Genomic DNA, 15,157 nt, shown 5'->3' with positions numbered 1-15,157 from the left:
CCAATATGGAGAAACCCTGTCTCTACTAAAAATACAAAAAATTACCCTGGTGTGGTGGCGCATGCCTGTAATCCTAACTACTCAGGAGGCTGAGGCAGGAGAATTGCTTGAAACTGGGAGGCGGAGGTTGCGGTGAGCCAAGATGGCACCATTGCACTCTTGTTGCCTGGGCAACAAGAGGGAAACTCCATCTCAAAAGAAACAAAAAGAAAACAAAAACAAACCCCAAAACAACAAGAACAAAAATAGGATGATAACAGAGTGGTGAGACTGAGAACAGCACAGTGAGGAAGACCCGGGGTTATGAGTGAGTGAAGCACCCTGGCGAGGGTTTGAAGAAAGAGGAAATTCCACTTGTGCCTGTGAGGGGTGTGTATTTTGAATTTGTGATAAATATCCTTGACCTAGTGATGGGGCAAATCTGGTTAAAAGTTAGAAACTCCAGGAAAAAAAATACTTTTTAATGGGTTTCCATCTACTAGGTAGGAATTAAATATTATGAATTTTTAGAAGAGTAATGATGAAAATGCACAAAGATAAAAGTGGCCCACACTTGTTGCTATCCTTAGGCCTCTAAATAATTTCTAATGTCTTTGCAACAGAAAGATAAGCATCAGAGTATACTATTCTTACTCATCTAGGGAAAGCAGCAGATCCAGTACGATCCTAAAATGCAAAGACGAGATGCATTTTCTGCCTCCAGAGGGCACTGCTGTTTTCAAAAAAGAAGGATGACTTCATCTGCTTTGACCATGGGCTTTTGCTTTAAATGCTGCACCTGTTTCTGTTTTCAGGCCAGGTTTTACAGGCCTATGGATAGCCAAACAAGGAGCATAGTGCCCAAACATTCCGTCTCTTGCATTTTAAAAATGGCGATAACCACAAAAGCCTTGCCAGCTTTCCATCACTGCTTCCTACTGTGTCTCCTTCTCTTCAAAAGCAGCCAAACTTCTGGAATGAGTAGTGGACTCTCCTCCTGCCTGCCTGCCCACTCAGCCTCCTAGAACCTGGTTCCCCGCCTCATCCCTAGCACTCTTTTGAAACTGCCAGTGGCCAGCCATGGTGGCTCACACCTGTAATCCCAACACTTTGGGAGGCAGAGGCAGAAGGATTGCTTGAGCTCAGGAGTTCGAGACCAGCCTGAGCAACATGGCAAGACCTCATCTCTACTAAAAATCCAGAAAGTTAGCTGCGCATGTTAGCACATGCCTATAGTCCCAGCTACTTGGGAGGCTGAGGTGGGAGGATCACTTGGTGGAAAGTTCAGGCTGCAGTGAGCTGTGGTCACGCCACTGCACTCCAGCCTGGGCAACAGGAATGAGACCCTATCTCAAGAAAACAGAGAGAAACTGCTCAGCAGAATTCCCCATGTGGTTAACACCAGTGGACTATCTTTGTCCATCTTTACTGAACCACTTTCTATAGAATCTCACTTTTTCATTCCTGAAATTCTGCTTTCTTGGCTTCTCCTATGCCTTCGTCCCTTGGTTCTTTTATTACTCTTCACTTTGCATTTACAGGCTTTTTCCTTGTGTTCACTTCCACCATCCACCCCTTAATTGTTTGCCCCAGGATTCTGTCTAAGACATTTTTCATCTCATTCTACATACTCTCCAGGATTGATCTCATCCACTCCCATGGCTTCAACTCACCAACTGCAAATATGACTCTTGTATCTGTATTTCTAGGCCATGGCTCTCCTGAACCTCATTTTTCAACTCCACCTGAAGGTCCCACAGTCCCCTCAAAAAACACCTGCAAAAGGGCACCTCTTATCTCCTGGTCCCCAATTCTCCATCCCACCCCCACCAAATCCATACTTTATCTCCTGGATTCTGCAGCTCGGTACATGATATACCATTTATGCACTCAAATCAGAAATCTAGGAACTTTTCCCAAGTCTTTTTTGTTTCATATCTAACTCATCTCTGGGACCTGACAACCTAAATCACTTTCAAATATGCCCCTACCTTCCTTACCCACTGACACTGCTTCACTTCAGGGTCTCAGCACCTTTTGCCTGAGGTGTGGCAATATACTCTTTGAAAACATTTAAATGTACCTAATTTTACATTTTATTGTTTGAATAGGTATTACATGTAGACGATTCAAATTTAGAAAGTGTAAAAGGTTTCCTCCTATCTCTCTCACTAAATTCCCTGTCCAGAGTCAATCAGTGCTTCTCCTGTATTCTTCCAGAGTCATTTTCACACAAAAGGTAGCAGCTTATGCACACACTTCTGCATCTTATCTTTCCCACTTAATGCATCCTAGAGATCTTTTCATGTTAGCACATAGAGAGCTTCTTCATTTTTCCCACTGCTCATTGTATTCTGCTGTGTAGATATACTATTATTAAACTGCTAGTCCCCCTCTTTGTGGACATCAAAGAGTTCCCTATCTTTTGCTATTGTAAACAAGGCTGCAAAGAACATCTTTGTACACGGATCACTTCACACAGGGGCTAATATATCAATGGGACAAATTCCTAGAAGTGGAACTCCAGAACCAAAAAGTATATGCAGTTGTAATTCTGACAGTACTGCCAAATTGTTCACAGTACCAACTGACCCGTTTCCAGTCTTACCAGCCATGTGCAAAAACCTTATCTCAGGCCTGTCTGCCGCCACTCATCCCTGTTTTTAAATGTGTCCTCCACACCCTCGTCAGCACCACATTTGTAAAATGCAAATCTGGCATGTCATTCTCTTGCTTCCCCTGCTTACAACCCTACAATTAGTCTTCACTGCTCTTCAAGGCCTTTCACCCATCTAAACCTGTGTTGTCCAAGGTATACTATCAGCCTCATGAAGCTACTGAGGCTACATGTGACCAGTCTGAATCGAGATGTGATGTAAGGGTAAGAAAAACACTGGGTTGCAAAGACACACTATGATAAAAAGAATGTAAAAATCTCATTACATGCTGAAATGATTAAGTTTTGGATAAATCAAGTTAAATAACATAATTAAAATTAATTTTATCTGTTTACCCTTTAAAAAATATGGCTGCAAAAAGGTTAGAATGCACATACTGGCTCCCATTGTGTTTCTGTTGGACAGTGGCCACCTAGGAAGGCCCTCTGTCCCTCATCCCCTCACCCATCTCCTCTCCTCCCAGGCCCCAGGCCCCTTCTGTGCTTCAGACCACAGTGGTCCCTGAGCCTGGGGTGCTTTCCCCGCCAATCCTGGGGTGCTTTCACCCCCACACTCTTATTAAGATTCTGCTTGAAACTTCCTGTTGGAGACCTTGAAGAGGTTTTGCTTCTTGGTTCACAGGCCCGCCTCCCCTCACCAGCCCTTGACATCAGGGCCTTGCTCTGCTCTTTGGGCAGCAAGAAACAATTCAGTGCTGTGGGTTAAATCAAGGAATGGAGGAGAAAAGCGCCCAGGAGCGCGTCTAAAGCGTAGAGCTGGAGGGAGGGAATGGTTAACAGGTCACAATTACCATATGAACACATTTACATTTTCAAAAATGGGTAAGTTTAGCTTGGATTCAGAATGTGAATTACTTTTCAGCATCAAGTAACAGTGATAACAGCAGTAAGAGTTACGAAGAATAAGAACCAGAGGAGGAACTTACTTTCTTTGCATAGTCTACTCACAAGGGAGGCCTGGCCCCGGGACCCCGGTCTGCGCTCCCTTCTCCCCCACCCCGCCCCCGAGCCTGCAGGAGAGGGGACCCCGAGGGGCCAGGGGCACCGGACCCACTTACCGGGCAGACGGCTCACTCGCCGCGGCGCGGACTTCACAGGGAGGAGGGGGAAGCGGCTCTGCCGGGAACAGGGAGGGACCTCCAGGGAAGCGAAACTGAAACTTTGCGTCCAGTCCGCGGTGCGGGCGGCGCCTTTACCTCAGTCGGGGCCCAGCTGCGTCCGGGAGCCCCCGCGCCCTCCCGACGTGCAGAACCATGGCCTTCAACCTGCGCCCGCCGTCCCCGCTCCTCGTGCGGGTGTCCGAGTCCGGCCCCCGGGTACGAAGGAAGCTGGAGAGCTACTTCCAGAGCCAGCGGCACTCGGACGGCGGGGAGTGCAACGTTCGGCCCCGGGAACACGCCGCCCCGGGCACCTTCCAGGTGGAGTTCAGTGAAAGGGCAGGTGAGCTGCGGGAGGCCGGGCTGCGAAAGCCGTCTCTGGGGGCCAGGCCCGGGTCTCCAGGCGGGCCCAGTTCTAGCTGATCTAGGGGAGAGGGCGGGAGAAAGTATGGTGGCACTGTGCGGTGGGGGACAGGGACGGGCCCCGCTGCCAAGAGACTCACTGAGACTGTGGACGCTCGGTGGAGGATAGGGCCTCACGTGTGCCCGGTGCGGGTCTGGCTGATCGCGCCTTAGTGTGGATGCTTTCCATATCCTCAACCTAACTTAATTTCTCAGCTGGCATCTTCCTTCCCCCAGATGCCTGCCAGCCGCTGTCCTTGTCATTCAGGGATTCCACTTTTATTTTATTTCATATTTTTTTTGGGGGGGCTCTAGTACTTGCCAGGGATTCCACTTTTATGTTTTAAATAATGGGTCCCATTGTTCCATCCATGAACAAAAGGATGTTCCATTTTGTATTTTTGAGGATTACAAAAGTGATATATGCTCACTACAGAAAAGGGAAAAGAATAAAAAAAAAAAAAAAGAAAGAAACCAGGAGATAAACAGTGTGACCATTTGGTGTATTTCCCTCTTGCCCTTTATTACAAATGTCAGCAAACACGTGTATTTATAAAATTCGGAGTCTGCACTCTTGATTCCTGCTGTTGTCACTTTCCTGTATAATGAGTATTGAAATAGGAGGCTGGGCCAGGTAGGGTGGCTCACGCCTGTAATCTCAGCACTTTGGGAGGCTAAGGTTGGTGGATCACCTGAGGCCAGGAGTTCCAGACCAACCTGGCCAATATGGCGAAACTCTGTCTCTACTCATAATACAAAAATTAGCTGGATGTGGTGGTGCTCACCTGTAGCCACAGCTACTCCGGAGGCTGAGGCAGGAGAATTGCTTGAAATCAGGAGGCAGAGGTTGCGGTGAGATGAGATGACAACATTGCACTCCAGCCTGGGTGACAGAGTGGGACTCCATCTCAGGAAGGAAGGAAGGAAAGAAGGAAAGGAAGGGGGGGGAGGGAGGGAGGGAGGAAAGGAGAGACTGGAGATAGGATTCAGAAACATGACTTTTAATGAGTGGACAATGTTCCATTGTCATTAAGCCAAGCTTAGTCGGCACACTTTTGAGCTCTGAATAGTTCCTCCACTTCCTCCATCGCCAACCCACCACTCCAGGATGCAGGTAGCAGCCTTACTGGGAGGTGCTGGGACAGGATACAGACACAGGAATGAGGGGATTACTTGAAATCTCTTCAATTTTTATGTGTGTATATGTGTGTGTTTAATGTCTCCGCTGAAGCTAAGGAGAGAGTATTGAAAAAAGGAGAGCACCAAATGCTTGTTGATGACAAACCTATGCCCATTTTGCTGGTACTCACTGAAAACTCAATAAAGAAGAACACAAGACCCCAAATTTCTTCGCTGCCACAGTCACAAGCAGAAACACTGTCTGGTGATACACATCAAAATGAAGGACGGACTTCTAAAGCTGTGGATTCCTGTCTCCAAAAGGTGAGTATTGAAAGAAGGAGCTGACTGTCCCTGCGCTTCCTCTCCAGTCACCAGCCTCATGTGTTATTGGTCCAACACCCACATGGGCACATACATGGGAGCCAGGCATTGTTTTAGGCACTGGACACAGAGATGAAGACAACAGACAAGATCCCTGCTCTCAGGCAGCTTATGTTAGGGGGAGGGCATGCAAAGAAAGACAGTAGGCAAGTAAATAAAACCATTTTATTTCATCCTGGCCAATATGGTGAAACTCTGTCTCTACTAAAAATACAAAAATATTAGCTGGGTGTAGTGGCACACACCTGTAGTCCCAGCTACTTGGGAGGCTGAGGCAGGAGAATTGCTTGAACCCAGGAGGGTTCAAGAGCTGACATTGCCCCACTGCACTACAGCCTGAGCAACAGTGCGACTCTGATTCAAAAAAAAATAAAATAAAATAAAAAATCCCCATTTTATTTATTTGGAGAGAAACAGGGCCAGGGCAAGTAAGGGGAAGATGGGGGTAGTGTTACTTATTGTTTTTTTCCCCCGAGACAGAGTCTCACTTTGTCACCCAGGCTGGAGTACAGTGGCACAATCATGGTCCACTGCATCCCTGACCTCCTGGGCTCAAGCAATCTGCCCACTTTGGCCTTCCAAAGTGCTGGGATTACAGTCATGAATTACCGTGCGTGGCCAGTGCTACTTCTAACCAGAAGTCAGAGACAACTTGACTGAGGAGGTGACATTTGGCCTGAAACTTAAATGAAGACAAGATTCATTCAAAAATAGATATCGACTGCCTACTGTGTTTCGGGCACTGTTACAGGAGCTGGGGAGGCAGCCAGGAACATGGCAGACTCTGCTTCCAGGGACAGCACCTTCTAGTGAGAGAAACAGACAATATTAGTAACCAAATAGACATATAATGAAACGTCTGCCAGTCATACCTGCTAGGAAGACGAATAAGAAGAATAAGTGACAGAAGTGACAGAACCACCATTTAAAATAGGATGTCTGGAAAAACCTCAAGTGAGGTGACATCTCTACCTAAGCAGATTTCTCAGGGGGAAGTGTCCTATAGATAAGCACAGGTGCAAAGGCCCCAAGAGCCAACATTCTGAGGCCCAGAAACTTGAAGGAAGCCAGTGGCAGGGAGGGCGAGGAGCAAGGGAGAGAGGTCCTAGGATTCGGCAAGTTACCTGGAAGACATACAGGCCTTTGGGGCTGAGGGTAAGGACTTTGGCTTTTTAACTTAAAATGTTAGGGGATTCATCAGATAGTTTTGAGCCAGGAGAGAGGGCGATCTGGTTTATATTTCTAAAGGGTCACTCTGGCTGCTGTTGGAAATCTGAAAGTAGGAACGAGCTAGAATGGAAAGTTAGAGCCCAGTCAGGAGGGGTTGCAGTGCGCCAGGTGAAAGATGACAATGGTGTGGACTCTGGGTGGTCCTAATGGAGGTGTGAGAAATGGCTGGATTAAGGAAAAATTTTGAAGATCTGGAGGAAGGATCTTACATGCCAAGTCCTTAAGGGGGAACAAAACATTAGAAATTTTATTTTTTATATTACGCTCAATTTGTCTCTGTCCTTTTTATCTTAATCTGGCATGTCTTATATTTGAGCATCTAAAGGCCAGGGTTTAGAAGGGCCCAGCAACTTTGCATGCAGGTGGGTGTTTAGTTGAAAAAAGAAAAAAGGAAGAGTTAAGAAGAGAAAAAACAGTAATAAGAAAGCCCTTTCCTCACTTTTATGGCTCCCTTCCAAGCTCAAAGACTTTTTTCAGGGCCACAACAACTTACCCAGCAAGCACAGATGCCTTCCCTCGACTGCTGTTCCCAAGATCAAACAGATAGTGGAAGTTGTAGAACACAGATATCTTGGCCATGGAGCTTTTAGAAATGCTCATGCCCAGGCCCCGCTGCAGACAGTTAACATCAGAATCTCTAGGGATGCACTTGGGCTTTGGCTGTTTTGTTTTTCCCTGAACTCGCCAGGTGATTATTATATCCAGACAGGGCTTAGAACCTCTGGGATGTAGCATGCTGCATCCTCTAAAAAGGATTGAGGCCAGATGCAGTGGCTCACGCCTGTAATCCCAGCACTTTGGGAGGCCGAGGTGAGTGGATCAACTGAGGTTGGGAGTTTGAGAACAGCCTGACCAACATGGAGAAAATTCGTCTCTACTAAAAGTACAAAAAGTAGACAGGTATGGTGGCGCATGCCTGTAATCCCAGATACATAGGAAGCCGAGGCAGGAGAATTGCTTAAAGCCAGGAGGTGAAAGTTGCAGTGAGCTGAGATCATGCCATTGCACTCTAGCCTGGCAACACGAGCGAAACTCAAAAAATAAACTAAATAAATAAATAAATTAATTAATTAATTAAATGGATTTGAAAGAAGTTGCCCCCTGCTTAGGGAAGATGTAGTGGTTGTTTCTCTAGTCTCTAGGCATTCTTCTGAAGAAAAGACTGTAGGCCTGCATGCTGAGAGGTTTTATTTGTTCTTGTTCCTTTTAAAATTTCAGATCTTTCTTACTGTAACAGCTGACCTGAACTGTAACCTGTTCTCCAAAGAGCAGAGGGCATACATAACCACACTGTGCCCTAATGTCAAAAAAATGGAAGGTCCTAATGGAATTGAGAAGGTATATGGTGACTTTCAAGACATTGAAAAAATACATCAATTTTTGAGTGAGCAGTTCCTGGAAAGTGAGTGGAAACAGGAATTTTCCCCTACAGTGACAGAGAGGAAGCCACTCAGTCAGCAGGACAGGGACAGCTGCAGTTCTCCTTCCGAACCCAAAACCAAGGCAGAAGAAAAAAGCAACTGTTTTGAAGTTCCCTTGCCTTACTTTGAATACTTCAAATTTATCTGTCCCGATAAAATCAACTCAATAAAGATAAAATTTGGTGTAAACATTAAAATCCAGGAGAGTTCTCCAAATATGGTCTGTTTAGATTTCACCACAGATCAATCAGATGACCTAGAAGCAGCCCGTGAGTCTTTTGCTAGTGAATTTCAGAAGAATACAGAACCTCTGAAGCAAGAATGTGTCTCTTTAGCAGACAGTAAGCAGGCAAATCAAATCAAACAGAAATTGAATCACCTGTTTACAAAGCTCCTTATAAAGGAGAAAGGAAGAGAATTAACTCTCCTTGGGACCCAAGATGACATTTCAGCTGCCAAACAAAAGATCTCTGAAGTTCTTGTCAAGGCACCTGTGAAACTATTGACTGCCAGTTGGATGACGAATGGAATTGAAGTCGATAGTGCTCGCTATAAGCTTTTAGAAGCTGAATTACTACAGGAGATAACAGAGATCGAAAAAAGGTATGACACTTGCATCAAGGTTTTTGAGAAAGGTCAAAAAACCTGCATTCTGTTTGAACCCAAGGACAAGCAGGTAGATCTATCTGTGCATGCTTATGCAAGTTTCATCGATGCCTTTCAGCATGCCTCATGTCAGCTGATGAGAGAAGTTCTTTTACTGAAGTCTTTGGGCAAGGAGAGAAAGCACTTACATCAGACCGAGTTTGCTGATGACTTTAGAAAAAGACATCCAAATGTACACTTTGTGCTAAATAAGGAGTCAATGACTTTGATTGGTTTGCCAAATCACCTTGCAGAGGTGAAGCAGTATGTTCTAAGAGGAGGAGGAACGGCTTCATTGTCTGGAGAGAAACTGAATGAGGATCGTGTAACACCGATGGACATTGATAGTGATGATTCCAAAGCAGCTTCTCTGCCACTCAAGGGCTCTGTGAGTTCTGAGGCCTTTGAAGTGGACAAGAAGGAAAATGGCTTCTGTGTCATCTGTATGGACACCATTAGTAACAAAAAAGTGCTACCAAAGTGCAAGCATGAATTCTGCACTCCTTGTATCGACAAAGCCATGGAATATAAGCCAATCTGTCCCACATGTCAGACTTCCTATGGTGTTCAGAAAGGAAATCAGCCAGATGGAAGCATGGTTGTCCGTGTCTCAAGAGAGTCACTTCCAGGTTATGATTCCTGCGGCACCATTGAGATTAATTATAACATGAAAGGAGGCAAACAAACAGTAAGTATTTCTGAGCTCCATGGTTTCTTGCCACTATGTTACGATTACTAGAGCAAAAGAGACTGTCCTATTGCCTATCAGACAGTAGATTTCCCAAGGAATTATCTCCACGGTCATACACAAGGGACTGAAATAGTTAAAGGTCACAGAGTTTGCTGATGACTCAAATAGCTTTTTGTCTGTTTCTGAAGACAAGAAAGGGTGGGTGGAGATTATATCTTGAGTTGGCGCGGGGGTGAGGAAGGTGGACAGTGTTCCCAGCATGAATTCAAGGAAAGAGGAGAAATATGAGTTATTGGGAATATGAGCAAAACTTCAATACTTTTCTTGCTTTTGATTTGCTTTATCTACAAATGAACACATCTACACATACAGAAAAAGTTAGACAGCGTGCTATTTTCACATGACATTTTCTTGTTCTCACACAGAAGGAGCACCCAAACCCAGGAAAGATCTACCCTGGAGTACATCGAACTGCATACTTGCCTGATAATAAGGAAGGGAGGAAGGTTTTGGAACTGCTTCGTAGGGCCTTTGAGCAAAAGCTGATTTTTACAGTGGGGAACTCTCGAGCATTAGGAATCTCAGATGTCATCACTTGGAATGATATTCACCACAAAACATCCAAGTTTGGAGGACCAGAAAGGTGAGAGCCTTCTGGGATGTAACAGCTGCTCAACAGAGTATAGGGATTATGAAATATGACAATTTCTGGATGTGGATATAAGGAGAATCTATAGCAGTGATATTGGGTATAGTAAAGTATTTTGAGAGATGCTAATTGGGGATGATAATTTCAAAGACAGAAAGATTGGTCCCCATTGATTTTCACCCTGCCAACTATAAAGTATTATGGAGTTATTTAAATTTTGCACCAAAGGGCAGGGGGGTTTAAAATCCAAGTTGAATAGTATATATGCTGATTTAATTTGAGGCTTCATGTCCATTTGAAGACTAGCTCCTAGGAATGTTACTTAGCTTTCTTTTAAGGTCACCTTTCTTTTTCCCCTGTTCCTCCACCAGTCCACAGAGAACCTGAAATCACTTGGTAATAATATTCTAGGAAAAAGTCTAAGTTTTGAGGAGACTATTAGTAGAAACTGTGTTATAGGAAATCCAGTTGTTCTTTATGAAACCCAAATAGTATTCCTCCGATCCTTGGTACTAAAGAAAAAATATATATATACACCCTGAGACTTTTTCAAAACTTTAAATTTGAAAATCCTACTAGCATGTGATTACAATGCCCCATGAAACACAGTATATTATTATATCTTTATGAGAGTCACTACTTGCCATAAACTGAATTTTTTTTTTTTTTTTGAGACAGAGTTTTGCTGTTGTTACCCAGACTGGAGTGCAATGGCAGGATCTCGGCTCACCACAACCTCTGCCTCCTGGGTTCAAGCAATTCTCCTGCCTCAGCCTCCTGAGTAGCTGGGACTACAGGCATGCACCACCATGCCCAGCTAATTTTTGTATTTTTAGTAGAGACGGGGTTTCACCTTGTTGACCAGGATGGCCTCGATCTCTTGACCTCATGATCCACCTGCCTCAGCCTCCCAAAGTGCTGCGATTATAGGCGTGAGCCACTGGGCCCGGCCAAACTGAAAAATTTTCAGAATTAACACAGACATGAAGCCTCAAATTAAATCAACACATTTACCATTCATCTTGGATTCTAAACCCCTTTGCCCTTTGATGCGAAATGTAGTAGCTACATCACATTAATGCTTAGTAGTTGTCAGGGTAGAAGCCAGGTTGAAAGGCAGATGTTGGCCAGACAGCTAGACTCACTTGCCAGCTAAATGACTCACATGTACAAACTTCAAAGTCATGATACGTCATCCACCTTCAGGATTACTTGTGCATGTTTGCGACACTTTATATTAAATCCTTAAATGCTGAATATCTATTGCACATATCAGAACCATTTGTGGTGACACTAAAGGAATTTTTCTTTCTCCAGATATGGCTATCCTGATCCTTCTTACCTGAAACGCGTCCAAGAGGAGCTGAAAGCCAAAGGAATTGAGTAAGAAAACTGGTGGAAGATGTCTTAAATCAGCCTTTCAAAAAATATCTGTTTTAGGAGGCTGATTTAATGCCGATCTAAATCCTTATGCAGAAAAAACTTTGAAATTTTCAAGAAATGATTCGTATGAGAATAAGAATCTGCTAGTTTGTCATTTTGGGAATGATACTTTTTATGGAAGACAAAAGCCCCCCCCAAATCTGTGTAAAATCTGCTGCACAGGTGTCATGCCTCTTGTGTCATCACTGGGGTTAGAGGTGGGTCCGAAATAATCTTCTATGTCCTTCAGTTGGAGTATCACATGCCAATTGATCCCTTTTTCATTGCCATCTCTGGGGTGCTCCTTTAGTTTTTTTTTTGTTTGTTTTCCCCTTCATACCTGTGAAAGTGAAATTCTATTATAAATGGTGGCAGGGGGAAATGTTTGGTTGCAGAAAATCAAAGACCCATATTCCCCTTTCTTCCTCATGGCAAGAAAAGTGGCCATGAGTAGAGACTGGGAAAGCACTGGTAATAAATGGAATAAGGCCATTATAATTATTATTTTTTCGAGATGGAGTCTCGCTCTGTCACCCAGGCTGGAGTGCAGTGCTGTGATCTTGACTCACTGCAACCTCTGCTTCCTGGGTTCAAGCAATTCTCCCGCCTCAGCCTCTCGAGTATCTAGGATTACAGATGTGTGCCACCACACCTGGCTAGTTTTTTGTATTTTTAGTAGAGACAGGATTTGCCATGTTGATCAGGCTGATTTCAAACTCTCGAACTCAAATGATCCTCCTGCCTCGGCCTCCCAAAGTACTGGGATTATAGGCATAAGCCACCACACTCACCCAAGACTATCATTTTTAATGACAAAGAGCCTAGTCTATAGTTGGTGCCTGTCTTAGTCTGTTTGTGTTGCTATAAAAGAACCCCCAAGACTGGGTAATTTATAAAGGAAAAGGATTTATTTGGCTCTCAATTCTGCTGGCTAGAAAGTTGGGCATCTGGTGAAAGCCTCAGGCTGCTTCCATTCACAGCAAAGGCAAAGGGCAGCCAGTATGTGCAGAAATCACGTGGCAGAGAGGAAGTGAGAGAGAGGTGCAAGCGAGGTGCCAGGCTTTTTTTAAACAACCAGTTCTTCAGGAACTAAGAGTGAGAACTCAGTCACACCCCTGAGAATAGCACCAAATCATTCACGCGGATCTGCCCCCAAGACCCAGACCCCTCCCATTAGGCTTCACCTCCAACACTGAGGATCAGATTTCAACATGGGATTTGGAAGAGGTCAAACAAAGCAAACTACAGCAGTGTTTCATAAAGTTGTGTTGCCTGACTCAGGCAACTAGTAAACCAGCAGAGGGATATTTGCCTCCTAACTCTCTGGCAGAGGCAGGAGTAAGGAAATCGTTTCTAGAGTCCTCACTACTAATTTGGAAAACTGAGCTTCTTTCTTTCATTGCTTTTTTCCTTAAGAAACAAGGCCTTACTTATATTGCCCTGTCTCTTAAGGGAAAACATCAAGACCGGACTTGAACACCTGGGCTTGTCATCCTCCCACCTCAGCCTCTCGAACAGCTGGGATTATAGGCACGTGCCACCGTGCCTGGCTTGAGCCTGGACTCTGACCAGGCCCTTCACTTGAGCCTTTGCTTTCTGTTCCTTGCCCTGCCACAGTAATAGTACAAATTTCTGAACATTGTTTTTCTCTAGATATTTTTGTACTTTTGAGTATACTCCACTTCCAAGTGTTTTTTGTTTATTTTGTTGTTGTTCTGAGACAGGGTCTCACTGTGTCCCCCAGGATGGAGTGCAGTGGCACAATCCCAGCTCACTGCAGCCTCAACCTCATGGGGCCCAGTGATGCTCCCATCTTAGCCTCTCAAGTAGCTGGGACCACAGGCACGCACCACCATGCCTGGCTTTTTTTTTTTGCTAGAGATGGGGTCTCCCTGTGTTGTCCAGGCTGGTCTAAAACTCCTGGGCTCAAGGGATCCTCCTGCCTTGAGCTCCCAAAGTGTTGGGATTACAGACATGAATAACCATGCCCAGCTTACTTCCAAGCTTAACAGAGAAAATAAACTTGCTCTAGTTTCCATCTCTATCATTTTTATAATAACTGTAGCCCACATTCTGGTAATTTTTTATCCCTTTACTAAGTCCCACCAATTCATGTTTTCCCCCTTAAAATCTTTCTCGCTGATACTCTCTCTGGACAGAAAAAAGGTGAAATAAGCCTACTATAATGAATATATGACTTATCAAATTTTATTTTTAAACGGTTCTTCAAGTCAGATTAAAGTAATAAAAGCAAATTATGTGATTATCCATGGCCCAGCCTCTCTCCAAAAACGGTAAACAAGATGTCTTCTTCTTTTCCCAAAGATACACATACACATGTACAAGTTTTTTTGTCAGATAAATTTACCCTGTCTTAAATAGCTAATATTTAGTGAGTACTTATTTTGTCCCCTTTAAAAGAGCTTTATATCCATGTGATTGATACCATTCAAATTCTTACTTTATAACTGAGAAAACTGGTGCACAGAGAGGATAAGCAACTTGCCAAAGGTCACACAGTTAATAAGTGGAAATGCTGGGATATGAACCAGGTAGTCTCCCCACCATAGCTCTGCCACCCAGAGCTGTACTGTCTCCCATGAGGGTACTTCTCCATGGAGCAGGCTGAGGCGATCCCTTTGCTCTGGGCTCTCTGAGAAATGGATTCCCACACAGTACTCGAAGCAAATCTCCCCAGAGGAAATCCTATTTGAAGAACGTAAAAACTCTGAATCTTTTTCTTTGTCCAGAGAGTTGATGAAGCTTAAGCTAAATGATACATGTCTTTTTAAAAAATTAGATAATAAATGTAGTTTTTGGTGATTCATTAAATTCTTTACCATTATGGTTATTTTCTAGCTATTCATCTTTCAGCTAAATTTGTTCCAAAGAAGCAAAAGTTTGGTTTCTGCTAAGTTCCGGATGGGAGATTGCACTGTGTATGACGTGCAGGCTTCATGGTGTGGGTGATTGGAGAGCATTCGGGTTACTGCTTTTACTCTTTGGAAGGTGTTATCATCTGTATCTGCTTTAAATAAAGTTAAAGATTTGGAAAAAATTGTGTTCTTTCCCTCACTTCTTTTTTTTTTGCCCCTTAGGTTGAGATTCTGGGTGTTTCTTACAAAACATACGGGATACAGTTGTATAACATGTGCATGGAGGTCTTTGGTTGATTTTGTGTGTAGCTGCTTCCTAAATATTACCACAGTACAACTTAACTACTCTTGACTTCACTGCTGTTACTTTTGGCTGTGAAAAATCACATTTCTCAATATTTTTTCCTTAAAACACATAGGTTATAAAGATAAAAGTAGGCTGCAGATTTCTTCTCTTCTCTTCTAGAGAAAGCATATGTAATACCCGATCAAACTATACGTGCCCCCTCCTTGCTTCTAGAGGTTCTGTTTCACCTCTCCAACATTGGTGCTGAATTACCCAGAC

General features: G+C 44.1%; 2 protein-coding genes across 8 annotated transcripts in view; one reads left to right on the top strand and one right to left on the bottom strand.

Annotated features, from left to right (window-relative positions):
• PARP9 (poly(ADP-ribose) polymerase family member 9) overlaps window positions 1-3,774 on the bottom strand; it is a 37,679-nt gene extending 33,905 nt beyond the window's left edge. For 2 of the 4 annotated variants that reach the window (XM_078351991.1, XM_078351992.1), the window contains exon 1: window positions 3,583-3,774. The gene's annotated coding sequence lies outside the window, so the exon portion shown is untranslated. The remainder of the gene's footprint in view (window positions 1-3,582) is intronic. The other 2 variants (XM_008982340.5, XM_008982341.5) reach the window with 1 other exon arrangement.
• Window positions 3,775-3,855: 81 nt separating this feature from the next.
• On the top strand, window positions 3,856-14,774 carry DTX3L (deltex E3 ubiquitin ligase 3L). 4 transcript variants are annotated; one of them, XM_078351993.1, is made up of 6 exons: window positions 3,856-4,096; window positions 5,387-5,598; window positions 8,107-9,642; window positions 10,071-10,288; window positions 11,612-11,677; window positions 14,576-14,774. In XM_078351993.1, the coding sequence occupies exons 1-6, from the start codon at window positions 3,910-3,912 to the stop codon at window positions 14,592-14,594; spliced, it is 2,238 nt and encodes a 745-aa protein (XP_078208119.1). In that variant the 5' UTR covers window positions 3,856-3,909; the 3' UTR covers window positions 14,595-14,774. The 4 variants fall into 4 exon arrangements, 3 of the variants coding, with proteins under 3 accessions (XP_078208119.1, XP_002758781.1, XP_035129930.1); XR_013527596.1 differs by lacking the exon at window positions 10,071-10,288; XM_002758735.6 differs by lacking the exon at window positions 14,576-14,774 and having other exon boundaries at window positions 11,612-11,901.
• Window positions 14,775-15,157: the final 383 nt, after the last annotated feature.

The sequence above is a fragment of the Callithrix jacchus genome, chromosome 15 (genome assembly GCF_049354715.1).
Source record: "Callithrix jacchus isolate 240 chromosome 15, calJac240_pri, whole genome shotgun sequence".
In the NCBI taxonomy this organism is placed as follows: Eukaryota; Metazoa; Chordata; class Mammalia; order Primates; family Cebidae; genus Callithrix; species Callithrix jacchus.
The sequence above is the reverse complement of the archived record's forward strand: the minus strand, read 5'-3'. Positions and strand labels throughout refer to the sequence as shown.

What these genes read in the sequence shown, in the direction of transcription:
- DTX3L (XM_078351993.1), top strand. Translation starts at nt 3,910, where the DNA reads ATGGCCTTCAACCTGCGCCCGCCGTCCCCGCTCCTCGTGCGGGTGTCC. An exon ending in GGAGTTCAGTGAAAGGGCAG is followed by an intron (nt 4,097 to 5,386) that starts GTGAGCTGCGGG and finishes TCTCCGCTGAAG; the next exon opens with CTAAGGAGAGAGTATTGAAA. An exon ending in TGAAAGGAGGCAAACAAACA is followed by an intron (nt 9,643 to 10,070) that starts GTAAGTATTTCT and finishes GTTCTCACACAG; the next exon opens with AAGGAGCACCCAAACCCAGG.